General features: G+C 38.9%; 1 protein-coding gene across 1 annotated transcript in view; it reads left to right on the top strand.

Moving 5' to 3' along the window:
• CCDC141 (coiled-coil domain containing 141) overlaps window positions 1-27,891 on the top strand; it is a 230,638-nt gene that overhangs the window by 33,023 nt on the left and 169,724 nt on the right. The window contains exon 3 of the mRNA XM_005675907.3: window positions 26,318-26,509. Coding sequence (XP_005675964.2) covers window positions 26,318-26,509 — 192 coding nt within the window. The remainder of the gene's footprint in view (window positions 1-26,317; window positions 26,510-27,891) is intronic.

The raw sequence follows: 27,891 nt of genomic DNA, 5'->3' as shown, positions 1-27,891 counted from the left end.
GTGGGCTGCCGTCTGTGGGGTCGCAGAGTCGGACATGACTGAAGCGACTTAGCAGCAGCAGCAGCAACTGTAGAATAATCACTTTATTTTTGATATAAAGCAAGGTATGAAGTAAAGAAAATAGAGAAGGAAAACATGTAATAGTTGTGAGTAGCTTTGTCTACCTGAACACTACTAGAAGTGTTATGTAGTTAAATTAGAATTTCTGACACAAGTATGATATTGAGTAAGTATACACGAGTGAAGCTTCAGTGTTGATAGGTCTTTACAATGAATACCTCCCTCTTACCATTAATGTTCTGCACATTTAAAATCAAGGCTATGAGAGTCATTTATTTTTCTGAATATAAATATACCTCACTTATCAGTGGTATAGATCACAAATATGTTTTATCAATTCCTAAAGTCTCTAGGGAGACTCACCCAGATGATAGAAATATTTGGGATATGTATTAAGTATTTGGATGTGTATGAAGAAATTGGATCCAAGACTTTAATCTTAAAATGGCAAGTAGATAGAGCCAGTAAGCTGGGTAACATTGGCTCTGTAGACATAATTATAGTTTTGAATGAACAAATAATTGTTAGCACTGACAAAGCACAAGTTTCTGACCTTGGAGCTGTGGGAGGCTAAAGGAAATCGGACATGGTCTGGCTTCTGGAAGCATAATCTAACGGGAACTAGATTTTTTTTTTTTTAATTAAGTTTCATTTATTTATTTTAGCTGTGCTGGGTCTTTGTTGCTGTTTGGGTTTTTCTCTAGTTGAGGGAACAGGAGCTACACTCTAGTTACGCTACACGGGCTTCTCATTGCCGTGGCTTTTCTTGCTGAAGAGCAGAGGTTCTAGGATGTGTGGGCTTCATAGTTGCAGCTCCTGGGCTCTAGAGAAGGGGCTCCATAGTTGTGGTGCGTGGACTTAGTTGTTCCAAGACATATGGGATCTTCCCAGATCAAGTGTCGAACCCACATCTCATGCATTGGCAGCTGGATTCTTTACCACTGAGCCAGCAGGGAAGCCCTGGAAACTGGACCTTTTTTTTTTTTTAATGGCTTTTAAGGAATTATTATCTGAAAATAAAGTTAATTCCCAGGATATGGATTTTAGTTATTTTTGCTTTGTAGAATCACTAGAAGTTTATTTTGTAGTTATATATTCTGTTTGTCATACCTCTGTGTGCAGTTGTGGTCAGCCATCACCAGCTTTCATCTGATCATGTAATAAAGAAAAGAATACCAAATGTCATGCATTAGCCTTTATAAATCTACAGTCTTCATTGTGTCAATAAGCACACTGTTTAGTGCAGTGGTAGTTTCTTTTCCATGATAGGGTTTTCTTGATGAAAGAAGCATAATGTTGATTTCCATTCTAGCAAAACTCCTTAGTTGTGAGTCCAGGATACTTTCTTATCATTTCAATTGTGCCATCAAAACACATTTCTCCCCAAAACTTGCATTTCAAAATATATTATTGACAATGCAGTCCAATTTCATTTTCTACATTTCAGAGCTAGTGTGTTTATCAACAATTAGCAGAAAAAAAGGAGTCCTTCCTTCATATCCCCTTAATATTTACCCTGCACATGTAGTAAAACATTTAGCCTGTTAGCAATATCTGCACAATAATTACACTTTAATAAGCAGATTTTCTAGTTCGAATTTGTTCTTTGAGTTGGCTTTCAGTATCATTAGCCAGTACCTGAGTGTGTGGAGCTGAGTTGTCATTGGAAAGTACCTAACCTCCCTTCTTTACTGCAAATTCATGAGCATTGGTAAGCAAACATCCTTTACTAATGTCTTAATGACTGTTTATAGAGTATCTTACTCTTCTACACACACAAGGCTACTTTATGAGAAACCCAGGAATCACTATAACGGCATAGGAAACTTCTGATTGTGTTGGCTTTTAAATTCAAAACTTTTTCAGAATCTGAAATTTAAGGCACTGATTTCACTTTTTTTTTTTTTTTTTTTGGCTATTTACCTTTTGCAGTAGCATCAGCTTGAAAAAGTTGAAAAAAAAAAATTGTACTCTCCTGTAGAACACCCATGGCTGATTCATGTGAATGTATGGTAAAAAAAAAAAAAACACTACAATATTGTAAAGTAGTTAGCCTCCACTTAAAATAAATAAATTTACCAAAAAATCCATAAAACGTTCTTGCTCTCATCTAGCTTATAATCTATAGAATTTGAAACTTGCTCTTTCACAGTTGTACTATAGGGTGAAATGCAACATCCAAATTAGAAAAGTGAAACTAGTGACGAAGGAGTCTGGGGAAAGGGGCAATTGCTTTTGGCTGGGGTAAATAAAAGGCTTTCAATGGAGGGGTCAGTATTGGAACTGGGGCGTGAAGCCTAACAGGCGGTGGAAATGGAAGTGTTAAGTATTCTAGTTAGAAAGAGCAGCAAAGGACAGAATGAATCCTTGATGTTACTAGCAAGAGACTGACAAAGGTAATAAACTTAACAATCTACTATTCTTGAAAGTTTGCACAAAGTTCATTCTTTGCTTTAAGTATCCTCAATTAACTGCCTTCATTTTAGTGGTAAAACTAAGATTTTTCCCCATATGAACTAGAAACTGTTACCTGTATCATACAGTCTGTATTACGGATAGACCCTGCAGTGTCAGGAAAACATGCAGGATGCGCCACATATATTTGCTCTTTTAGGAAATTGCTATTTAGGGGACCGTTTAATGCTCCACTGAAGAGGAAATGCGTAATCCTCTCCGTGTGCTGCATGGCACTTGAGGTGGTATAATGTCCATAAAATATGCTCCACTTCAAACCAGCGATTTCAGAGCTACGCTTAAAATGATAGAGTGCATTTTTCAAGTATCACAGAATAGCCCTGGTTTCCTATTCCTTTGGAACCTTTTAGCATCTCTTTAAATAACCAGCTTTATGATGTTGGCCAGAGTATCTTTTTCTCAGATCCAATTCCAAAATACTTCCCTGAGTTTAATGACTAACCAAGTGGGAGAGGAAAACTTAAATTAAGCTGGCCTTGACTGAGTCCTGAGGCAAACTATTTTTCATGGATTGCTCATCTTAGAAGCTCTATATCTCATTGTCAACACAAAGCCTGCTTACACTGTAAACTGGGCATTCCATTTTGTTCTGTTTAACAACTAGCTTTAAAAAAAAAGACTAAAGGAAACCAAAATACGTTATTACTGCTACTGTCAACTAAGCGTTTTATTTGGTGACTGCCCTGAGCCTTCTTTAACCTGAGGATGGACTTTTAATATCTGAGATATGGTTTTGTTTTTGTTTTAAAGTTAAGACAAGAAATTGATCTTTTTCTTTAGACTTTGTAAAACAAGTGTTTTTAATTTTTTTTTCACCTCAGATGGTGTCTAACTAATATTTCTTTATGATACTTTGTGTAACCCACATGCCACTTTCTTCTGATTTAAAGAAGACACAGGGTGAAAGGAGGGCTTTGTTATGCCCTGAAGCAGGTGACAGGGAATGAGGATGTAAAGAAGGACTCGGAGAAGACTCATGAGGTGAGGGCCCTTGTGTTTCTAACTCCCCAGAAACACCCTGATAAAACAGTTTGCTTCCAAATTAAGACATGAGTAGAACTGGAAGCTCATTTGTAGAATGGGCCCTCCAGTTTACAGGGAATGATGTGTCTCCTTGGCTAACACCATCAAAAGATAGAACTAGTGTCATTATTAATTTTTTTGCAAAGGTCAATTATTATTTTGATAGAAATAAAAATGTAAGATGTTGGGAAAGTTGAACTTGTAGGTTGCTGGCAGGCACTTATTTTTGTTGTAAGTAATTATTAAATTCAGAGTGTTTGAATAAAACTAAAATTTTGATCATTGTAACCTTCAAGTATTTCTGCTGTGTAAAAATTGAAATTCTAAATGAATAGACAGATGCATTTTTTTGGGTGTGCAACTCTTTCTCAGCCCCTACTAGGGGAAAAAAAAAAGAATTCTATAAGCATGGGGCCTGACATTTTGCACTGAGGTTTGCTTGGGGGACAGTTCACCCCAACTTTACTGTTGCTAGCACCTTTTACCCTTTGGAAGCAGAGAGTCTTGACAGCTTAGAAAGTCCAGCCTCTCTCTCTGACCCTCCAGCCTCAGCTGGAATTCAAACTATCTTCTGTGAGGCAAAATTCAACTCATGCATCAGAAGAGATCAAGGTATTAGTGTGCCCTTCCCTCTCACTCACCGATTCATTCCGTAGCTAATTAAAATTAGATATGGGCAATAAAAGATGAGTGTGATGGTGCCTGTATTCCAAAACTTACACAAAGGTAGGGCACTAAAGGCATTTAACTTTTCCTTTTGAAAAACTTCAGTCCTATAGAAATTCTTCATCGAGATTTACTCATTGTTAAGAGTCTTCCATTAACATTGCTGTCTCTCTCTCCCCCTCTGTCCTCCACTCTCTCACTCTTGCCTTCTCGTTCACTTTTTCTTTTTGAGGGAAGGAGGGAACTACTTAAAGTTCAGTTTCAGACCTCAGAAGAGGAGCATTTTAACAAGAAAGTCCAGTAAGTTTAGAGAGGCTTCAGCAGAAATCTGTATAAAATATAGTTATAAGGGGAAAGGAGAGTATAGGAAGGAATCCGAGCATCCTTTAAAAGATTTTTTTCCAGGTGTAAGAGGTATGGGTACACACAGCTGAGCAGTACCAAGGGCTCAGAGCTGAGCCAGTGTGGAGCATTAGCAGAACAGTAAATGATTTTTCATCACTGGGCTTCAGGCAGGGGAAAAAGGAACTGAGAAATAGGTTCTGGGACAAATAGGAATGGATAGGTAGGCAGTGGTCTGATCATGGCAAACCAGGTATGCCACAGAAAGGAGGTTTCTCTTTATCTTATGGTTGATGATTAATCATTGCTATGCTTTAGGCAGAGGGTAGCCTATGCCTAAAGTTAAAAGAACTATTAATACTATAAAAGAGAAATTATCAGGCTTCCTGATAAACCTAGTAACAGAAGTAGTTTGGGAATTGATGAGCTTTGAATAGCTGTCCTACTTTTCCATCCCCAGAAGAATGGATATGTAGAAAAGCGCTTCTAAAACGTGGTTGTATATCATACTCAAGTGGGAAGTTGTTGGGTTTTTTTTTAAAGAAACATAGATTCCCCAGTTTTTTCACTCCAAATCTGTTGAGTCAGAAGTGGGGCCTGGGAACCTGCATTCTCCCAGATCTCCCCCAGGTGGCGCTAGTGCAGCCAGTTCACGGCCGAGGTTTGGTGGCATCGCTCAGTAGCGGGAGGATAAGGGAGGATTCCGATGCGTCGGTCTTTGCAAAGGGATCAGAACTGGTCAGTCCCCAGGATAGCTCTACCAAATGCTATGAGAATACATCCATCACACCAGCCTGCATTGTTCAAGATGCCATGTCCTATGTCTCTTTGTGACCTTGGAAAATATCTCAAAGTCAGCCTCGTAATAGGCACTCCACAAATGTCTGATGAATGAGAATTGCTGAACCCTGTTAGCAAAGATGTCTAGCAGTACGTTATGTATCTTTGACCAAAACACTAAAATTACTAACTTATTAAAATCAATGACATAGATAACCTAAAGTCCAGATATTTACTCAGACTTTTCAACAACTCTACCAATTTTTTTTTTAATCAAGACTCAGCCATTTTGTTAAAATATCTGCTCTAAAGTAGATAACAGAAATAGGAGGTGACATCACTATTGGGTTCACTTTGTGAACACTGCCACGCTTAGACTTCATTGACTAAACAAAGAAAATGTATTCCCTGGGACTCCTTCCGAGTCACTTATCATTAGGGTGTGATTGTGACAGATAAGCTAAGTGATGACAGGTGGAGGTAATAATGATAGTTAATCCAGACATATATTAAATAATAGAGATAGGAGACATCATTTAACACTGGTCTTGACAGTGATCCCATGATGTTTATTTCAGAAGTGTTTTGAAATGTGAAATATTTTATCATCTTACTTAGTACATAGAGACAGTAGTACTGCACAATTGTTACTTAACATTTCCACTATAGATGTCAAAACCAAGATTCTTGTCAGACTTTAAAAATTTGTCTTATTTCTGACCTCCAATGATTTAAAGTAAAACTGTTTTATTTAGACGTTGTGGGTGTGGGAAGGGACTGAAGAAGCAGTCAGAAAGTGGGTGTTGGGGGAAACGAACTGATCTTCAGTGACTGACACTTCACTCTGTTCAAAAACCATGTTCCAGAGTAATATATTTTTTAACTGTTTTTTATTCCTTAACATTATGGTTTATTACAGGATATTTGATATAGTTCCCTATGCTATACAGTGGGACCTTGCCGTTTATCCATTCTGTGTATATGGTTTGTATCTGATAATCCCCAAATCCTAATTTATCTCTCCCCTATTCCCTTTCTCTTTGGTAACCATAATTTCCTTTCTATGTCTGTGAGTCTGTTTCTATTTTGTAAGCAAGTTCATTTGTGTCATATTTTAGATTCTACATATAAGTAATATCATATAGTATTTGACTTATTTCACTTAGTATCATAATCACTAGGTTCTCCCATGTTGGTACACATGGCGTTATTGCATTCTTTTTATGGCTGAATAGTATTCTATTGTGTATAAATACACCACAGTTCTTTATTAATTCATCTGTTGATGGCCATCTAGGTTGTTTCCATGTCTTGACTATTATTAAAATGAATAATATTGTAAATGAGAATTAGGGTACCTGTATCTTTTCAAATTGTAGTTTTCTCCAGTTAAATGCCCAGGAGTGGGACTGCTGGGTCATACGATAACTCTATTTTTAGTTTTTTAAGGAACCTCCATACTGCTCTCTTTAGTGGTCGTACCATTTACATCCCTCCCCCAACAGTGTAGGAGGGTTCCTTTTTCTCCACTCTCTCTCCGGCATTTGTTATTTGTAGACTTTTCAATGACAGCCATTCTGACCCATGTGAGGTGGTACCTCATTTTAGTGTTTTAAATTTTATTTTTAATTAGAGGATAATTGCTTTATAGTGTTGTGTTGGTTTCTGCCGTACAGCAGCATGAATCAGCCCCAAGTATACATATGTCCCCTCCCTCTTGAATCTCCCCCCCTCACTCCATCCCACCCTTCTAGGTTGTCGCAGAGCCCCAAGTTTAATTCCCTGTGATGCACAGCAACTTCCCTACTAGCTAGGAATTTTACATATGGTCATGTATATGTTTTCCATTCTACTGTCTCAATTTGTACCACCCTTTCCTTTTCCCACTGTGTCTACAAGTCCATTCTCTATGTCTGTGTCTCTATTCTTGCCCTGAAGATAGGTTCATTGGTACAATTTTTCTCGATGCCACATAGTAACAAGGTTTTTAAAGTGGCTAAATGATGCTGTTTATCATTTACAGTTCTTTAGCTAACCCTCAGTTCAAAGATGAAGGTGATTTTAATGTGTTTCATGTGCTCATTAAGTAAGTTCAGTTTGGCAAACCCATGAAAAATATGAACTAAATCTCTGAATGTGTTTACTTGTGTGAATAGGAGGATCAGTCATGGCTGGATCAGGAATACAGTGATGTTGTCAAAGCTTTGTCTCTCCGTCTCTTGGGCAAATTCTCACACATTGCTGGCAGGATGGCCAATCAGCTACATTAGGCTCACATCCTAAGCTTAGGAATTCTGGTGAAAGGTCTTTCCAGATAGCTCCCACAGGAAGGACTCTGGAAGAATCAGCTTTTTCCAGGCTTGAATGACCTTTCATCCCTGAGCCAATCAGGCTTTTATCCTTGAGCCATTCAACCAATTCATGACTAGGATGGGTCAGTCCTATGTTGGAGCCTTTGCTCATCAGTGGGGGAGGGAGCAGGGTTGGCCCTTCCTAAAATCACGTACTGTGGGTTTCTCACATAAAATACGGGTTCTGTGGACGAGAAGAAAAGGGATATTGGTTTGGCGTAAAGGAAAGAAAAAATCAACATGCCTGCCATAGCAGCTTCATTTTCTCCTGAGTGTGTGTGTCTAGAAAAGGAAGAAAAGGTGACGTCTTCAATGGCAAAACCAAATTATGTCCTATCACTGAGAAAAAATAGATTTCTTCAATAGTATAGACAGTGCTTTTATTTTTGTATTTCAATAAGGACTTGACTACTATGAGCCTCTTAAAACACCAACTTTAATATTGAAATATGGTAGAAAACAAAGTTAAACATGTCACAATCAAAGTGTCTAGATTTCAGCTGCTGCGTTTACCTTGTAAGTTGTAAGTACTCAATAAATGCTGAGTGAATTAATGAATTACTGTATTGCAAAACCATGGAATTTGATGGGACCTTAGAAATCATCTAGTTAATCCCTTAGATGGCTGTGGACATCTGCAGTATCCTACAGAGTGGTTGTTGAATACTGTTTGGACAGTTTCATGTGAAAACTCCCACTGATTTCCTCTTGGGGACTTTTTTGCCATATACTGACATTTTAGAAAGGATTTAGAAGCTGATAACATTGAACAAAGGTGCATTCACATTGTTTAATTTCTTTTTTCTCTCCCTCTTTACCCCATACATGTAAATGCAAATAACAAATTACAATCAAGTGATATCTCAAATAATATTACCTGCAAATGAAACTCAGATAAACAAGCTGGACTTTGTTGAGGGAAATTGGGGCAGAATTCTGGCCAAGGAATTGATATAAGGGAGACAGAGAAGAAGGCCACAGAGCTTTATTTCAGGCACAGATCCTTCAAGGGCAGCCTTGGAGCTACCTAAGAGAGAGGCTCAGTAATGGCGATACTGGGTAGTTGATAGCTGGTGGGTTTCCTTGTGGCTGGTGGAAGTGTATTTTCTCTGGGGTTACAGAGAGGAGGGAAATGAGGTGTTGCCTCATCTGGAAGAGAGGAAAGTGCAGAGTATCCCAGGGAAGTACCTTGTATTAAGAAACACACACTGTATTGAATCAGGTTAAGGATGGGAAACAAACATCCCATTCCTCTTGTGTCATTATTTGTTATCTCTGGTAACAAAAGCTCTTTATAGAGTGCAGTGTGCTATGCTCATTCATTGCAATATTACTTTTTTCTTATTGTTATATTTTTCCATAGATAAATCCTATATGTAAGCCATCTCTAAATACATCCCTCTTTGGGGTTAACTTGTTTTGTTCTATTTTTGACTTAAATAGATTATCCTAAAATATTCTCTGAATTTTGGTATGTTTGGTAATTTCATACTCTCAAGAAGCCAAAAGAAATTCTTCAGCTTTCAAAACTAGATTTTATGCTCTTCTATACTTAGGATGTATTTTAGATTACCTGATAGAGAGCATGTGGTGTGTTTTCAAGAAAACATTAGAAAATTGATATTCAGATCTCATTTGTAGGCAACAAATTTCAGGTGATATCTTAATCCTGACTCTGAAATGTGATCTAATAACAAAAATGCTTGGCAGTAGAATTAGAATCAGATTGACAATAAATTATAATATTTATTAATTCAAAGACTGTTATATATAAACATAATTCACCCATCAGCAAATGGCAATTCTTAGCAAATTAGTCATTAGTATGAATTGTATGATGCATTTTGAAACAAATTGGTCAGGATAGTTCTTAGCATTAGAAGAAATAGCAGGAGACCACTATAAACTTTGATTTAGAATGCATTTTATATCAGCATTGGAAATGTGGTTGTGAAAATGACAGAACATGGTTACTTTCACATATGTTTACTTCATTTTAGTGAGGCATAAAAAGGAATCTGTTGATGTCTTCCTAGTCATTCATATAGCTCTCAGCCAATAGGAACTACAAATCCCAGAATGCAACATTCCATTCTTAAACATAGATTTCCCACTCAGTTTGATGAGATAATAGGATTTACTATGCTTACTCCTTGGAAGGAAAGTTATGACCAACATAGATAGCATATTGAAAAGCAGAGACATTACTTTGCCAACAAAGGTCCATCTAGTCAAGGCTATGGTTTCTCCAGTGGTCATGTATGGATGTGAGAGTTGGACTGTGAAGAAAACTGAGTGCCAAAGAATTGATGCTTTTGAACTGTGGTGTTGGAGAAGACTCTTGAGAGTCCCTTGGACTGCAAGGAGATCCAAACAGTCCATTCTAAAGGAGATCAGCTCTGGGTGTTCTTTGGAAGGAATGATGCTAAAGCTGAAACTCCAATACTTTGGCCACCTCATGTGAAGAGTTGACTCATTGGAAAAGACTCTGATGCTGGGAGGGATTGGGGGCAGAAGGAGAAGGGGACAACTGAGGATGAGATGGCTGGATGGCATCACTGACTCGATGGATGTGAGTCTGAGTGAACTCCGGGAGATGGTGATGGACAGGGAGGCCTGGCGTGCTGCGATTCACGGGGTTGCAAAGAGTCAGAGACGACTTAGTGACTGAACTGAACTGAACTGGACTGATGAAGTCCAAAATGCTCACTTGAACTTTACTAAACGTAGACCTTTGTCAGGTTTAGTACCTTTCTATATTCAATTTTAAGAAGCAAAATATTTGTACTGTCCACCTCATCTGTATATGTGATACAATTATTTTCATACATTAAAAAAAATAGCCATTTCACCATAGTGATCTAGTGTAAAATTTAAGAACAAAATGATCAATTGAGAATTTTTCTGGAGGAGCAATTCTTTCTAAAATGTTCTAAAAACAATTCTTTCTAACATACTTATTCTTTGGAAGTAGCTCACTGTTATTTGGACTCAGATTTAAATATCTTATTAATATATTTTGGACTTTTATTAGTTCTGAAATTATTAGTGAAGGCTATAGTGATTGGCATTCATGTAGGCACTTCTAATCGGAAATCATTTTCTATTAAAGGTTTGAAGTCATTTTGTTTATTCCTGCAGGGACCTCAATATATTCTCCATCCAATGTTTTTATAAGTATGCAAAAATTATACTAGTAGTGTAACTAAAATAATAGCTCACATTTATTGAATGCTTGCTTTCTAGTCATTCATATTGCCTTCAGCCAACAGAAACTGCAAATCCCAGAATGCAACATTCCATTCTTAAACATGGATTTCAGACTCATTTCAGACATTTATTGAATGCTTGCTATATACCAGGCACTGTACTAAGAGCTTCCATGGATTACTTTGGTCAATCTTCATAAAATCTTAAAAGGTAGGTGGTATTGTTGTTCCCATTTTACAATAGGCCAAGACTTAATGAGAAAAATTAGCTCATAAAATGTTCAGAGCTGCTAAAGTGGATCTAACATGTGGACTGCAGCTTCTGTGTCTTAATTCACTATGTTATACTGCATACCTTGCATCACAAGGAAACATTATTATTGTGTACTGTGGCCAGTACATCACCACCAGTTTAATAACACTTCGATTTTATGAATTTTTGTTGATGAGAAAAACATCATTTTTGAGCCTGAAAGGCAGGATTGCTACTGCTATTAAGTCACTTCAGTCGTGTCTGACTCTGTGCGACCCCATAGATAGCAGCCCACCGGGCTCCCCCATCTCTGGGATTCTCCAGGCAAGAATACTGGAGTGGGTTGCCATTTCCTTCTCCAATGCATGAAAGTGAAAAGTGAAAGTGAAGTCGCTCAGTCGTGTCCAACTCTTAGCGACCCCATGGATGGCAGCCTACCAGGCTCCTCCGTTCATGGGATTTTCCAGGCAAGAGCACTAGAGTGGGGTGCCATTGCCTTCTCCGAAAGGCAGGGTAGTACCTTAAAATTTTCTTCATGAGCAAACCTTATTTCCTCCTGTGAGAAGTAAATTTTTAAATTTCGTCAAGGAATGTTAAAATAGACAGTTGAAATAATTATTCCAGAAGCAAGCACTGAGCAAAAAAATTTTCATTTCACTTTCCAGATTGACTAAACGCATCAATGAAATTATCGGAGTAATTGCTCAACTTTCACTTATGTTTCCTGGCAGCATATACTTCATAGCTATTGTGACTCCACAAGAATAAGATCAAGTACTCTTTATGTTTGTGAAACATATCAGTTTGATGTGTTGTCGATGCTTCCTAGGAGCTTCACACCATCCATTACCCTGTCCTTAACCTTCAACCTTCCTGCATCAAACTCTGGAAAGACTTCATCTCTGGACTCTGTTAACTCTACCACATCTGCCTCTATTCTTGAGGTTTCCTAATTTCCAGGTGTTTTGTTATCCAGCACATCTCTCCCCTTTTTAAACATACTCCTCCAATCCTTTTGGTTCAATCCTATGGTTTTTTCCCACTTGAAGCTTTCCCCACTTTTTACCTTCCCCAAGTGGTACCGCCACAAGACTGAGTGGGCAGATGTGGTTTCTTGCTGGTTGGAAGGTATTGATCGCACAGCTTGTCAGCAGGGAGCATCTCTGGGGCAGTTTGCTGTCACTGCAGCTACACATTTGACAGCGAGGTGCCTCCCCCAAGGCCCCGCTCATCACCCTACGTCCTCTGTCTCATTGTTTCTCAAATCGTGCCTCTCAGATCCCGAGGACTTCAGAAACACATTCTCAGAGATCCATGTGAACCTAAGTTATTACAAGTTTTTAATGGGATGATCTTAAGATATTTAAGTTGCTAAGTTTCAGAGCTTACACTTGTATTTTTCATGTGGTATCTCTGAAGGAGTAGTTTGACTTTTTTTTTTTTTTAAGTGGTTTTTCAAACTGGGAGTGCACAAACTTGTTTTTTTGAGTTCTGAGTTCTCAAGATTGAGAAACACTGCTCTACTATACTGGAAATGGGCCTAGCTACACATTCCTCACACATCCACTGTGTGCTTCCTATGAATCTTGTACTCTGCTGTCTGCTGCTGCTGCTGCTAAGTCGCTTCAGTCGTGTCCAACTCTGCGACCCCATAGGCGGCAGCCCACCAGGTTCCCCCATCCCTGGGATTCTCCAGGCAAGAACACTGGAGTGGGTTGCCATGTCCTTCTCCAATGCATGAAAGTGAAAAGTGAAAGTGAACTCGCTCAGTCGTGTCTGACTCTTAGCAACCCCATGGACTGCAGCCCACCAGGCTCCTCTGTCCATGGGATTTTCCAGGCAAGAGTGCTGGAGTGGGATACCATTGCCTTCTGAGAGTTTAAAAAGTCACTGTCCTCAAGGCTTAGTGGGAAGTCAGATATATAGAAAGACAGTCATTATATATTGTAATGGTGCTAGTCAGTAGGTACAAACTTTTTAGAGAACAACTTTAGCAATTGAATCAAGAGCATTGAAAAAGTGGGATAACCTTTAACCCAATCATTCCACTCTTAGGATTTATTTTTGGGGAATAAGAAAGAGCCACAAACATTTATATGAAAGGATCAAGAAGTCAAATGAAATGAAGAGTGTTAGAACTGACTCAGCCTGATATATTTTACAATAGTTAAAAATGGAGGCAAGGTTTAATATTTAACAATAGGAGGATACTTAAGTTATGGCACCCTACTAATGGGTATTCAGTTCAGTTCAGTTCAGTCACTCAGTCGTGTCCGACTCTTTGCAACCCCATGAATCGCAGCATGCCAAGCCTCCCTGTCCATCCGGAGTTCACTCAAACTCATGTCCATTGAGTCATTGATGCCATCCAGCCATCTCATTCTCTGTCGTCCCCTTCTCCTCTTGCCCCCAATCCCTCCCAGCATCAGAGTCTTTTCCAATGAGTCAACTCTTCGCATGAGGTGGCCAAAGTACTGGAGTTTCAGCTTTATAATCATTCCTTCCAAAGAAATCCCAGGACTGATCTTCAGAATGGACTGGTTGGATCTCCTTGCAGTCCAAGAGACTCTCAAGAGTCTTCTCCAACACCACAGTTCAAAAGCATCAATTCTTCGGTGCTCAGCCTTCTTCACAGTCCAACTCACATCCATACATGACCACTGGAAAAACCATAGCCTTGACTAGATGGACCTTTGTTAGCAAAGTAATGTCTCTGCTTTTGAATATGCTGTCTAAGTTGGTCATAACTTTTCTTCCAAGGAGCAAGCATCTTTCAATTTCATGGCTGCAGTCACCATCTGCAGTGATTTTGGAGCCCCAAAAAATAAAGTCTGACACTGTTTCCACTGTTTCCCCATCTATTTCCCATGAAGTGATGGGACCGGATGCTATTAGACAACGACTAAATATAATAATACTTTGCTCTAATACTTTGGCCACCTGACGGAAAGAGCCAACCCATTAGAAAAGACCCTGATGATGGGTGAAATTGAAGGCAGGAGGAGAAGGGGAAGACAGAGGATGATATGGTTGGATGGCAAAACCAGCTCAATGGACATGTTTGAGCAAGCTCGAGGAGATGGTGAAGGACAGGGGAGCCTGGCATGCTGCAGTCCATGGGGTCACAGAGTTGGACATGACTGAGCAACTGAGCAACAGAAACAATAAAACATTATAAATATAGAAAATATTGAAAGAACTCATAATGTTAAGCAGAAAAACAACACATAGCTTTCTACATCAGAGGTGAGCAAACATTTTCCAGTAATAGGTCACATTGGTTAATATTTTAGACTTTGTGGGTCATGTGAATTTGAGAGTTGAAACTGATAAAAATCTGCTATTTTAATGTGAAAACAGCCACAGACAGTGCATAAACAATTGGGCATGTTGTTTGTCAATAAAAATTTATTTATGGACATTGAAATTTAAATTTTGTATAGTTTTGGTGTGTCAGGAAATATCAATAGTAGTTTTAAAATTTTCATTTTCAACCATTTAAAAAATAGAAAGCCTGTTCATAGCTTGCAGACCACATGAAAACAGATGGCAGGCTGGATTTGGACTGTGGGCCATAGTTTTCTGATCTCTGATCTATACTATATGATTTTAAGTGTGTGTGTATGTGTGTGTGTATGTAGGTAAAACCATAAGAATATTAATGGTGGTTATCTCTGGGTAGTGGGATTATAGGTTATTTTTTTAATGATTTTAAAAATATTTTTACTCATTTTTAATATGAAATGACATTTTTGATAATCAGAAAAGTAAAAAAAAAATTCACTATAATAATTGCTGTAATAGTGGGAAGCACTCTAAAGGGGTAAATGTCTCAGATTCATGGAGGCTGAGGGTGAGGAAAAAGTTGCTGAAAGAGTCAAAACTAAACAGCGTGTTGAAGGATGATGAAGAATTTCTCAAGTACGGTGAGTCACAGGAGAGAGAGTGAAGAGGGGACAGCAACAAGGAAAAGTGTTCTGGGCTGAGACTGGGAGGTTAGGCCGTGGGAAAGTTAGGGAACCACAAGACTGTCAGAAGGCTGGAGAGCAGTGAGAGTGAGCAGAGAGAAGATCAGAAAGAGAACCAGGCACTGAGGGTCTTACTTGCTGTGCTTACAGTTTGCATTTTTATCTTAAAATCATCGAAAGCCGTTGAAAGATTGATAAGTTGCTAAAGGAAGTTGTCGTATTTCTGATTTAGAAAAACCTACATCGCATCAGGGCAGAGAATGGATTGGGTAAGGGTGAGCTGGGAGGCAGGAAGACAAGTTGAGAGGCCGTTGTAGGAATCCATGTGAGAAGTGAGAGACTAAACCAGGGTAAGGCGGCGGGTTGGGGAGTGGAAACAGAGGAAGGAGAAAGTTTGAATGAAATATAGGATGTTGACTAATTAGATCTTGGAATTGAAGGAGATATGGGGGAGAGAGGAATAAAAGTTGTCTTCCATGTTTCTGCCCCTGAAAGCCAGGTGAGTGGGAGATTTGGTTGAGAAGATGGCATGATCAGTTTTAGATGTCTTGAATATGAGAGCACTGTTGGGTGTTTGGGTGCAATTTTTCAATACAGTTTAAAAATCAGGAGAAACAAATTACATAGACAGTGATTGTAGTAATAAGAACTTAGGCACTCACTTGGAAAGAAGTGTTAAATAATAATTTTCTTTTTCTCTTCCCCTCCTTCCCTCATGGATTATGTAGAAACACAGTCTAATCAGTACTAGTGGCTCATTGTGATAGTCCATTCAGACTTTGGGGTCACTTGCCCTTGAGACCACATTAAAATTTTGTGAAGATGTTGAATATAGTTTGAAAAAAGTCACACAAGTGATTTTATTATAAGCTCCCTCGTCCTACCCCTGACACCTACTTGTTGAGTGAGAAGAAATGAGCAAAGACTGGTTTCCTGGAGCACTGTGGCTCCACAACCTAGGAAGCTACCTGGATGTAATTGGAAGCTGATCCCCTGTGTGGAGGGCAGGGAGAAACAAAGAGATGGACCGCTCCAGATGGCCGGTGGTAGGTTTAACAACCAAGAGAACTTATTTAGGAGGCTTGTCCTGGGCAGCCACACCCCTGTCTGCCAAATCTTAAAAGTTCGTCACTGTGTTCCGTCATGTGTTCCATCCAGATAGTCTCAACACCACATCACTGTCTCAAAGCTGTGTCTGTGGGGGCAACTTCTGGAAGCCAGGAATGTAAACCTACTAAACATAGAGCAGGGAGTGAGAAGCCTCTAATTGCCTGGACCCAGCTTACAGGTCAACCACCAGGTCATGTCCTTTCAGTGACCTCCCCAATAGACACCCTAGAGTGAAAGTCACTCTGAGTGTTAGTCACTCAGCCGTGTCCAACTCTTTGCAACCCCATGGACTGTAGCCCACCAGGCTCCTCCTCTATCCATGGAATTCTCAAGGCAAGAATACTGGAGTGGGTTGCCATTCTCTTCTCCAGGGGATCTTCCCAGCCCAGGGGTCAAACCTGGGTCTCATGCATTGCAGGCAGATTCTTTACTGTCTAAGCCAGCAGGGAAGCACAACAGACACCTAGACATTTAAAAATTAGGCAGAGAAATTGAGCCTGTAAAAGAGTGCCAAAGCGCAGAAGGAAAATCAAAGTATACTTGTAGTTGATGGAAGAAAAAAAATTTTAAGGAGCACAGAACAGTATTAATCACAAACAAATGATTAAATGAAGATTATTTAGCCTTGACAAATGTAAGGTCATGGTGGATCTATACAAGAATATTTCACTGGCATGGTGGGAATAAAAGCTATTCAGAAGAGAATTGAGAAGTAAATGAGGATTAAGAAAAAGCTGAAGCATCAAAGAAAGGAAAACAATACAACCCAAACTAGATGCTTCTCTCCTCAGTTTTCAGATATATTAGTACAGTTTGTATCATTTGATGAAGAGATGCTTGAAAAATTCTTGATGAGTGGTTGAGAACATGGATGAGTAAATACGCTCTTGAATAACATCAGGTTCCATTAGGTATTATCTGCTCTGAATCCTAGGAGTCATTGAAAATATGATTGTATTGTGTTTGAACAAGTGACTGATTTTAGCTGTAATGGAGGATAAAGAGCCCCTTTCTATCCAAGTGAAATAACTTGCTATAGATTCCTGTTGACTGAGGATATTTTAAGTGCTGTGGGGATAATATATAAACATTTAAACCGAAAAACACTATACAAATTTTATTGTTTGCACTGCAGTATTTTTACTGTGCTAAAAAAATAAGACATGCAAAAATGAGATTTCTCCCCCTTTAGGTATGTTTTCTGATACTAATTTATCTTTTGACCTTACGGCTTTTGATAGTCTTCAACCTGGAAGAGCAGCTTCCCTTCAATTAGGTAAGAAGTCCCTCTATAGCCAACAGCAACTGCATGCGTAACCACCCAGTCGTGTCTGACTCTTTGCTATCCAATTTGCTGTAGTCCACCAGACTCTTCAGTCCATGGGATTTCCCAGGAAAGAATACAGGAGTGGGTTGCCGTTTCCTTCTCCAGGGGATCTTCCCGACCTAGGGATCAAACCTGTGTCTCCCACAGTTGAGAGAGGCCATTTGAAGAGATGGGGTGAAGGTGGGCTCACTTCAGGTGTTCAAAGTTATATCCCTTAAGGTTACCTGGTTTTAATTTTCATGATACATTAATCCTATGAACATTTTAAAAGAACTCTTCAAGTGTATATAAGGAATAAGAGACATAGGCTTGCAGGGTGTTGTCAAGGGTTTTCTTGACAACTATGGGAAATCTGGGATCTGTGGCACTCTGGGAAATGAGGAGGCAAAATTTGGGACCATCTAAGAAAAGTATTTTTCCAAAAACTATGGAAGGTTTTGCTCCTAAACTAAAGGAGCCCTGTTGGTCTAGAATGGGTCTGTGTTTCAGTTTTGTTAGACACTTCCTAAGGCTGATGTCAAATTTTATAAGTGGCCTCTAAACTCTCTAACAGCCTGTGAAATAAAGTGAAATGATTTTCAAGAGAAAGTAAATGAAACCTCGTAGACCTCTCATACATTCTATCACAAACATTTGGGTAAGGCATTCAGTGTTTTTCAGTAAGATTATTATTTGGGAGGACAATTCTTCACTGAACTCCTCCCCCATAAATCACACAAACACATGATGACAATTAGAAATGCCTTAACATGACTGGTACTGGAGCTGTAAACATGAGCGAGATAGAACTCAGATCTCTTGTGTCTGTTTCACAGATTTGAAATCATCATTAACAGACATGGGTAGTATGACCTCTAACCCTCTCCAGTAGAACTTTATTTGCCTTTGTGTTTCAGGCTACCAAACTGACAGATCCTATTCCTTGAGGGAAGAAAGAGGTAGTCTTCTTGAGGACTCAGGATTAAAATAGAACAGTAAGAAATGAGTGGACTTCCTAACACTTTTTACCAAGGTTGGGGAAGAAGTATCACAGAGATCCAAGTACTATACATCAAACACCTGTATGGTGGAATTTTGCCTTGTGTACAGATCAGCCTCCATTCCAGGAATATCCCAGAAATCAACCCCAACTGGTTATTATCTTAGATTTTAGATTGGTTTAGAAACGTCTCTGTTCTATGAATCCTACCTAGTTCACTCTGTTGAATTCCCTGTCTCCTCCGTTATTTCCAATGGTGTTTGATAGGGGGACATTAATTGTACCTGGCCTTGATCCCAGCACCCCAAGAGTGATCTGAATTCCAAGAGCATTTGGAGCAGTTAGTTTTCTACAAATCTTCAAGACAGATGTCAACTGGCTTCCTTGGAAAAATACCAAGTGTAATTTTTACCAAATTAAACCCAGAAAGTTCTGCAAGAGTTTTCCAGCCTTGGGATTACAGTGAATCAAACATTTTACAGTTCATACTGGAGGTCATGGGAAAATCCCAAGGAAATATAGAAAACCAGAACTGTAGTCCTTCAAGTTGCCTGTCCCCAAAACTCCTGTATTATTTGTTTACAAAGTGTCACGTCAGTAGGAAAAGAACCGTATTAAGAGAAACCTAAATGCATTTGATAAGGCTAAATATACTTCCAAAGGCAACCCTGTTTGATAGAGAAGTAGCCAACTTTCAGATTCATCTTACCACCGTCTTGTCAAACCTGAGAAATATCACTGAAAGTCTAAACGTTCACTAACTTTGCTCTAGAACGAATTTATTGCTCATTATTTCTTATTCCCTTCTGCATCTCTGTCATGAGACTGTCAAGTTTTTCTGCTTTCAGTTCTTTGTCATATGATTCAGCCTTTGTCATATGATTGCAGTATCTTAGAATTTAAAACTTCTAATTTAAGTCTTGAGCCATCATAAGTAAAAATTGAGGCCAAGTTATTCCATTTTAATGGTAAAAGATATAAAATGGAAAAAACATGGACAATATAAAATTAGGCAGCCCTTGTCACATAAGGAGGAAACTAAGAAACTACACACGTTTGATCTAACTGTCCTGGCAATTTAGGCAATCATATGTGTGGTTAGCCTAAATACCAAAGAGGGCGGAGTGGGCAAGTGTTCAATAGATGTCTCTGAAGAGTTAGTTCATTGGCATGTTCAGCCCACTCTACCTGAGGGAAGTTTTGAATTCAGTATGAAATTGTCTGGCTCTTTGTTGCATTATGAATTTTATTGTCTTTCTTTATTAAGTATGAGAGACCCTTGAATGTCTAATGCATAACACATAATTTTACATTTGTGAATCTACCTGGCTATGCTAGGGTAACAAGCAACCCCAATGTTTATCAGCAGCATTATTTACAATAGTCAAGAATTGAAATCAGCCTAAGTGTCCATCAACAGATGAATGGATAAAGAAGATGTGGTGTATATTTACAATGGAATATTACTCACCCATAAAAGAGAATGAAATGTAGCCATTTGCAACAACATGCCCCTTTCTCTTTGTCCTGGGACGCCTGTAATGCAAGTGTTTATACTCTCAATTTGTCCCAGAGCTTTCTTAAACTATCATTGTTGTTCTGATTTCCGTGAGTTTGTCTTTCAGATTGGGTATGTGTTCTTTTGCATCACCTAATCTGTACTTTATTCCCTCTAGTATATTATTTCAGTTATTGTATTCTTTAGCTCTTTTTATATCTGGGTGATTTTTTTTTGCCTTAAAAAATATTTTTTATTTTTTTACTTTACAATACTGTATTGGTTTTGCCATATATTGACATGAATCCACCACAGGTGTACATGAGTTCCCAACCCTGAACCCCCCTCCCACCTCCCTCCCCATATCATCTCTCTGGGTCATCCCAGTGCACCAGCCCCAGGCATCCTGTATCCTGTGTTGAACCTAGACTAGTGATTCATTTCTTACATGATAGTATACATGTTTCAATGCCATTCTCCCAAATCATCCCACCCTCTCCCTCTCCCACAGAGTCCAAAAGTCTGTTCTTTACATCTGTGTCTCTTTTACTGTCTTGCATACAGGGTTATCATTGCCATCTTTCTAAATTCCATATATATGTGTTAGTATACTGTATTGGTGTTTTTCTTTCTGGTTTACTTCACTCTGTATAATAGGCTCCAGTTTCATCCACCTCATTAGAACTGATTCAAATGTATTCTTTTTAATGGCTGAGTAATTCTCCATTGTGTATATGTACCACCGCTTTCTTATCCATTCGTCTGCTGATGGACATCTAGGTTGCTTCTGTGTCCTGGCTATTATAAGCAGTGCTGCGATGAACATTGGGGTACACGTGTCTCTTTCAATTCTGTGTCTCTTTCAATGCATGCGTCTTTATTTCAATTTATATCTGTTTTATGTTAATTGGTTCTTTTTATATTTCTTACCTCTGTTGGAATTCTTATTGCGTTCCTCCATTCTTCTTCTGAGTTTGGTGTGTGACTTTATGACTGTTGCTTTGGACAATTTGGGCTTCTCCGGTGGCTCAGGCATTAAAGGATCCACCTGCCAATGCAGGAGACACAGGAGACGTGGGTTCTATCCCTGAGTTGGGAAGATCCCCTGGAGAAGGAAATGGCAAACCCCTCCAGTATTCTTGCCTGGAGAATTCCATGGATTGAGGAGTCTGGCAGGTTACAATCCCTGGGGTCGCAAGGAGTCAGACATGACTGAGCAACTAACAGTTTCACTTTGTACTTTTTATCAGGCAATTAGATTGGTGCAAAAGTAATTGTAGTTTTACATTGTTAAACTTTGCCCTTTCATACTGGAATACATTCTTAAGTGTGGTTATGTAATATAGTGAATATAGTGAAGTCGCTCAATCGTGTCTGACTCTGTGACCCCGTGGACTGTAGCCTACCAGGCTCCTCTGTCCATGGGATTTTCCAGGCAATAGTACTGGAGTGGATTGCCATTTCCTTCTCCAGGGGATCTTCCCACCTCAGGGATCGAACCCGGGTCTCCCGCACTGTAGACCGACGCTTTACCGTCTGCACCACCAGGGAAGTCTGGTTATGTTATACATCATTTTAAATGCTCATTTCTCACTTTGTTTTTTTTTTGCTAGTGACTTATTACTTCCTGTTTACTTTATTTTAGACTATAGAAATGATATTAGACAAAAAACAAATTTGAGTGATTTTTTTTATTCAAGTACAAAATGGGTTGTAAAGCAGCAGAGATAACGTGCAACATCAATAACGCATTTGATGCAGGAACTGCTAATGAACATACAGTGCAGTGGTGATTTAAGAAGTTTTGCAAAGGAGACCATAGCCTTGAGATGAGAAATGCGGTGGCTGGCCATCAGAAAGTGACAGTGACGAATTAAGAGCAATCATTGAAGCTGATACTCTTACAACTACACGAGAAGTTGCTGCAGAACTCAGTGTTGACCATTTTGTGCTAATTCATCATTTGAAGGAAATTGGAAAGTTGAAATAGTTCGGTAAGTAGTTGCCTCATGAGCTGATAGAAAATAAAAAAAATTGTTGTTTTGAAGTGTTGTCTTTTCTTATTCTACACAACAATGAACTATTTTTTGATTGGATTGTGATGTGCATTGAAAAGTGGATTTTATATGACAACCTGCGATGTCCAGCTCGGATTGGACTGAGAAGAAGCTCCAAAGCACTTCCTAAAACCAAGATTACACCAAAAAAAAAAAGAATCTGATGTTCAGTTTGGTGGTCTGCTGACAGTCTGATTCACAGCTTTCTGAATCCTGCAAAACCTGTTACATCTGAGAAATATGCTGAGCAAATTGATGAGATGCACTGAGAAATGCAATGCCTGCAGCTAGTGTTGGTCAACAGAATGGGCCCAGTTCTTCACAACACCTGACTGCGCATCACCCAACCAAAGCTTCAAAAGTTGAACAAATTGGGCTACAAAGTTATGCCTCATCCGCCATATTCACCTGACCTCTTGTCAACCAACTACCACTTCTTCAAGCATCTCAACAACTTTTTGCAGGGGAAATGTTTCCACAACCAACAGGAGACAGAAAATGCTTTCCAAGAGTTCATCGAATCCTGAAGCATGGATTTTTATGCTACAAGAGTAAACAAATTTATTTCTCATCAGCAACAATGTGTGGATTGTAATGGTTCCTATTCTGATTAGTAAAGATGTGTTTGAGCCTAGTTAAAATGATTTACAATTCATGGTCCGAAACCACAATTACTTGTGTATCAACCTAATACTTATCTCCATTCCATTAGGGTTTTTTTCACTAGGATAAAACCCTGGGTTTTATCTTGTTCTTTCATTTGGAACAAATTCCTCATTTTAGTTTGGTTTTCTGTGTTTGTTTCTATGGGTTAGACAAAGCAGTTACGTCTCCCAATCTTGAAGGTATGATCTTGAGTAGGAGCATCAGTTCAGTTCAGTCATGTCCGACTCTTTGTGATCCCATGCACTGCAGCACGCCAGGCCTCCGTGTCCTTCACCAACTCCCAGAGCTTGCTCACACCCATGCCCATCAAGTCAGTGATGCCATCCCATCATCTCATCCTCTGTCATCCCCTCTCCTTCCACCTTCAATCTTTCCCAACATCAGGGTCTTTTCCAATGAGTCAGTTCTTCGCATCAGGTGGCCAAAGTATTGGAGCTTCAACTTCAGCATCAGTCCTTCCAATGAATATTCAGGACTGATTTCCTTTAGGATTGACTGGTTTGATCTCTTTGCAGTCCAAGGAACTCTCAAGAGTCTTCTCCAACACCACAGTTCAAAAGCATCAATTCTTTGGCACTCAGCTTTCTTTATGGTCCAACTCTCACATCCATACATGACTGCTGGAAAAACCATAGCTTTGAATAGATGGACCTTTGTCAGCAAAGTAATGTCTCTGCTTTTTAATATGCTGTCTAGGTTGGTAATAACTTTCCTTCATCTCCTATGTATTAATAGACTGCATGTACTGGGCAACTTGGGCAGGCTGGCTGAAGCAACAGGCACTTTTCAAACTTTTGCCTCTGCACTGAGACTCAAGTGAGTAAGTTAGTGTACAAGCCTCGTAAGAGTCTCAGTTTAGTATAGTGCTCTAGCTCTACAGAAGCCCTGCTGGTTTTCAAAGTCAGTTAGGGAGCCTTGTCCTCTAGTGCTCGTACCAAAGGCTGAGGTGCCCAACATGAGGCTCGAACCCCTTGCTCCTTAGGACCTTTGAATCTGTGATATCCCTTCCCACCTGTGGATCCCTGCACTGGTGGTATGTATACTGACTACATTACATCTCTGCCGCTTCTCTCCATCTTGATGTAGTTTTCAAAATTTTCCTTAATTTTGGAAGAGCCGTTTATACTAGTCTTCAGATGTTTCTCAGAATGAGTTGTTCTATATGTAATTGTAGTGTTGGTTTGTCTGTGGGAGGACATGAGCTCAGGATCTTCCCACTCTGCCATCCTGATCCCACCTGTCAGATGTTTTTATATTTCATTTGGATTTTCAGTGACTCAACCTTTTAAAAAATTGATTCTTATATGTATCTCTCATTTGTTAATTTCTGATTTTATATTTAGTAAGTTAATCCCCTTTAATTTTTGTCTTAATTTAGGAGTCTTTTTCTATAATTTAGACTTGAATGTTTAATGCCTTTTTTCTTTCTTTCAAAAAGAAAGTTGTCTAATGCTATGAATTTCATCTAAGCATAAAATATCTGTGTATCTTAAGTTTTAAACATAGCAGCCTCATTGTAATTTTTTTCTTCTAAATAGCCTGTATTTATAGCTTTTTCTTTGTTTGATTTAGGAATTTTTCTTTAAAGTGTTTTCTTAAAATTTCTAAGAGATTTCTTTCATCATCTGGTCTTTTGTTGTTTGTTTCTACTTGTATTGCATTTTGGTCTGACTGGGTATAGGTGGCGCCAGTGGTAAGGAACCCACTTGCCAGTGCAGGAGAGTTAAAAGACGTGGATCCAGTCCCGGGGTCAAGAATACCCGCTGGAGAAGGGCATGGCCACCCACTCTGGTATTCTTGCCTGGAGAATCCCAGAGACAGAGGAGCCTGGCGGGCTACAGTTCATAGGGTGTCAAAGAGTTGGACATGACTGAGGTGACTTAGCATGCAGGCACATACCCACTTTAAATATTTTAATGTCATAAACATCATGATGCCTTATTTCCCCTGTGAAGTGTGTAATTTATCAATATAAAGTACTGTTTTTTAATCACAATGATTTTTTGTTTTGATTTCTAATTTGTCTGAGATTAACATTGCCGCTGCTGCTGCTGCTGCTAAGTCGCTTCAGTTGTGTCTGACTCTGTGTGACCCCATAGACAGCAGCCCTCCAGGCTCCCCTGTCCCTGGGATTCTCCAAGCAAGAACACTGGAGTGGGTTGCCATTTCCTTCTAATTCTCCTTTATTTTTGTCTCTGCTAATATATCTCATCTCTTTATTTTAAGATTTTGTATCTTTTTAGTTGAGGGATGACTCCAGCAAATATAAATTAGTTGAATTTCTCCCCCTTAATCTGATACTGTTTGCCTTTTAATTGAAAAAATTAATGCATTCATGTTTTGAGTGTTAACTGATATTTAATTATATTCCTATCATTTTGGTTTGTGTGTCCTAATAAATGTATTCTTATTTACTTCATTTTCTTTGTTGTATTTTGCATCATCACATGTTTAGTTTCCTTTTCTGTTGACATTTTAGAATTTATTCATGTTATTGTTAATGTATTATATTTTAAAATTGTGCCTTGATTTTGGTGCCAATATCAAGAACAGAGTAGGATCTGTGGGATCCTCCTCCTGTCCCCAAATGAGACAATTATGAAAGCACATGTTGCCCTTCCTCTTCCATAGTTTGTTCAAGCAATATGCAGTCTTGGTTACAGATATTCTAATTTTTACATTATGACTATTCACTTTCAAGAACTTACTCTTAACATTTACATTAAGCTTCACAAGCTTGTTAACAGTAACAACTATTTAGAATAAAAAGTTTTACTGGGTTCATTTGTCACAATATTTTTTCATGATTACTGCTTTCTAGAAGTGTTTCAATTAGTTCTCTTTTGGTGAAATGTGAAGTTGGCATAGTATTCTGTACCCCTGTGTATGTAATCATGCATTTTTTTTTAATAAATCGTTGAACTGAACTGATGGTGTTTCAGCAACATTCAAATGTGGATGCCTTTAGCCTGGCTATGCTCCCCCGTTTACCGCAGTCTCAACTGCTCTCTCCTGTATGCTATACTACCTGCCTGCACAACGAGTTGTGTTTATAAATACTCTGCTGCTGCTGCTGCTGCTAAGTCGCTTCAGGCGTGTCCACCTCTGTGTGACCCCAGAGACGGCAGCCCACCAGGCTCCCCCGTCCCTGGGATTCTCTAGACAGGAACACTGGAGTGGGTTGCCATTTCCTTCTCCAATGCAGGAAAGTGAAAAGTGAAAGTGAAGTCTCTCAGTCGTGTCCCTCTCTTAGCGACCCCATAGACGGCAGCCCACCAGGCTCCCCCATCCCTGGGATTCTCCAGGCAAGAACACTGGAGTGGGTTGCCGTTTCCTTCTCCAAAGCATGAAAGTGAAAAGTGAAAGTGAAGTCGCTCAGTCGTGTCCCTCTCTTAGTGACCCTATGGACTGCAGCCCACCAGGCTCCTCCATCCATGGGATTTTCCAGGCCTTCCTAAACTACATATAATTTCAAAAATCTATGTGTTTGAAATATGATCCCAAGTTCTTACACGGAGTGACACTCTGCCTTTTTTTTTATTCCTGGACTTAGGCTTTGGAAGATCAAGTATGGGAACTCCTGCAAGAAGCAGACAGGACTGCTGAAGAGAACAAGGATCAGAGTCAGGTCTATGATGCGATGGCCGAGACACTGGGTGAAGCATGGGCAGCCCTGGTATCCATGCTTGAGAGGAGGAGGGAGCTTCTCAGATTGACCTCTGAATTTTTTGAAAATGCCTTGGAGGTTTGTTAAAAAAAACTTTCCCTTCTCCACTTCAGAGTAAATGGATGACACTTCTGAAAACCCTTTCTTTCTGAATAGACGTGATCAGATTTTTTTTTAAACAGCAGAATAACCAAGTTATATACATTTACATTTTGATTGTCAAAATAAAATTTTTAATGCTTTGAATGTATACCTTCAAACAAAAATAAATGCAATTAATTAAAATTGGCAAATATTAAGTAAAAATGGGAATTTTTACCTATAAGCCATTTTGATATATTTCTCTCTTTAAATAATAATAATACAATTACTAAATCAAACAATTACCTCTGATTACAGGATTACTAGAAAATGCTGATCTAACATGTTCTTGTTAACTAACAGTTGGAGAACGCAGTTTCTTCTTCTCCTTATGATAAGGCAACTGCAGAATAGTCCGTAGAATGTTTGATTTGTCAGCATAGCATATGATAGAGTACTCTCTAAGGCATGTAGTTGAATTTCCGTAGTTTGAGCTTGTTAAAATATATGGAAGGAAAAAGTCTGGACCTAAGAAGATCATGATTTTTCTTGAATTCTGCAGTTTTTTTGAAGAACCCAATTTCAAAATGTGAGACTCAAAGAACAGTTTAAAGGAGGTGTTATATTTAGTGTAAGGTAGTTATTGGAAATGTCACTTTTAACTTCTCTGTCAAGTGGCAGTACATTCACTTTGATGTGAGAGCACTGCTTCATTATGCTAAAGCACTAGCTTTGAAAAATATGATATTTCCAAACTGAAAATTCAGGACTTAAATCCAAAATATGAAAGAAAGGAGATTAGTATTAGAACACTAAAATTGAGGTAGGCAATCTCATGAACTTGTTTAAAAGTTAAAAGGAGGAGCAGAAACCTTATTGTAACTTTCAAGGTTTGTTTTTCACAGTTTGGACAATGAAGTCCAACTCACAGATTATTTTGGGAAAAAGTCCCACAGATAATTTTCTTTCCTGAAAAGAAATAAACCAGGTGAAATATACCTACAAGGGTCAAATTATAGATACACCTGATTCATTTTGTCTTAGTAGGTGAGTTATAAGTATTAACTGCCCTTGAAATTCAGGTTGCCTGAGCATAGGAAGTTATCTTTTTTCAAACATGAAGTCCAATATTTGTTTCTCACTGTGTAGGAGCATTAATACTAGCTGATTTTCTATATGATGAGAAATGACTTCCAGATATTACATGAAATAAAAGGAATTATACTTCCTAAGTCAACCCGTAATTCAGCCCAGTACTCTGATTCCTAGTGAAAAGATGAAGTTTCTTATATTATCCTCCTTCCAATTTTGTGAACCACTTCATACTTGGCTGGTGGAAAACTCCTACATGATTTTCCCTGCCCCTTGTGTAAGCAAAA

Source organism: Capra hircus, chromosome 2 (genome assembly GCF_001704415.2).
Source record: "Capra hircus breed San Clemente chromosome 2, ASM170441v1, whole genome shotgun sequence".
In the NCBI taxonomy this organism is placed as follows: domain Eukaryota; kingdom Metazoa; phylum Chordata; class Mammalia; order Artiodactyla; family Bovidae; genus Capra; species Capra hircus.
The sequence above is the reverse complement of the archived record's forward strand: the minus strand, read 5'-3'. Positions and strand labels throughout refer to the sequence as shown.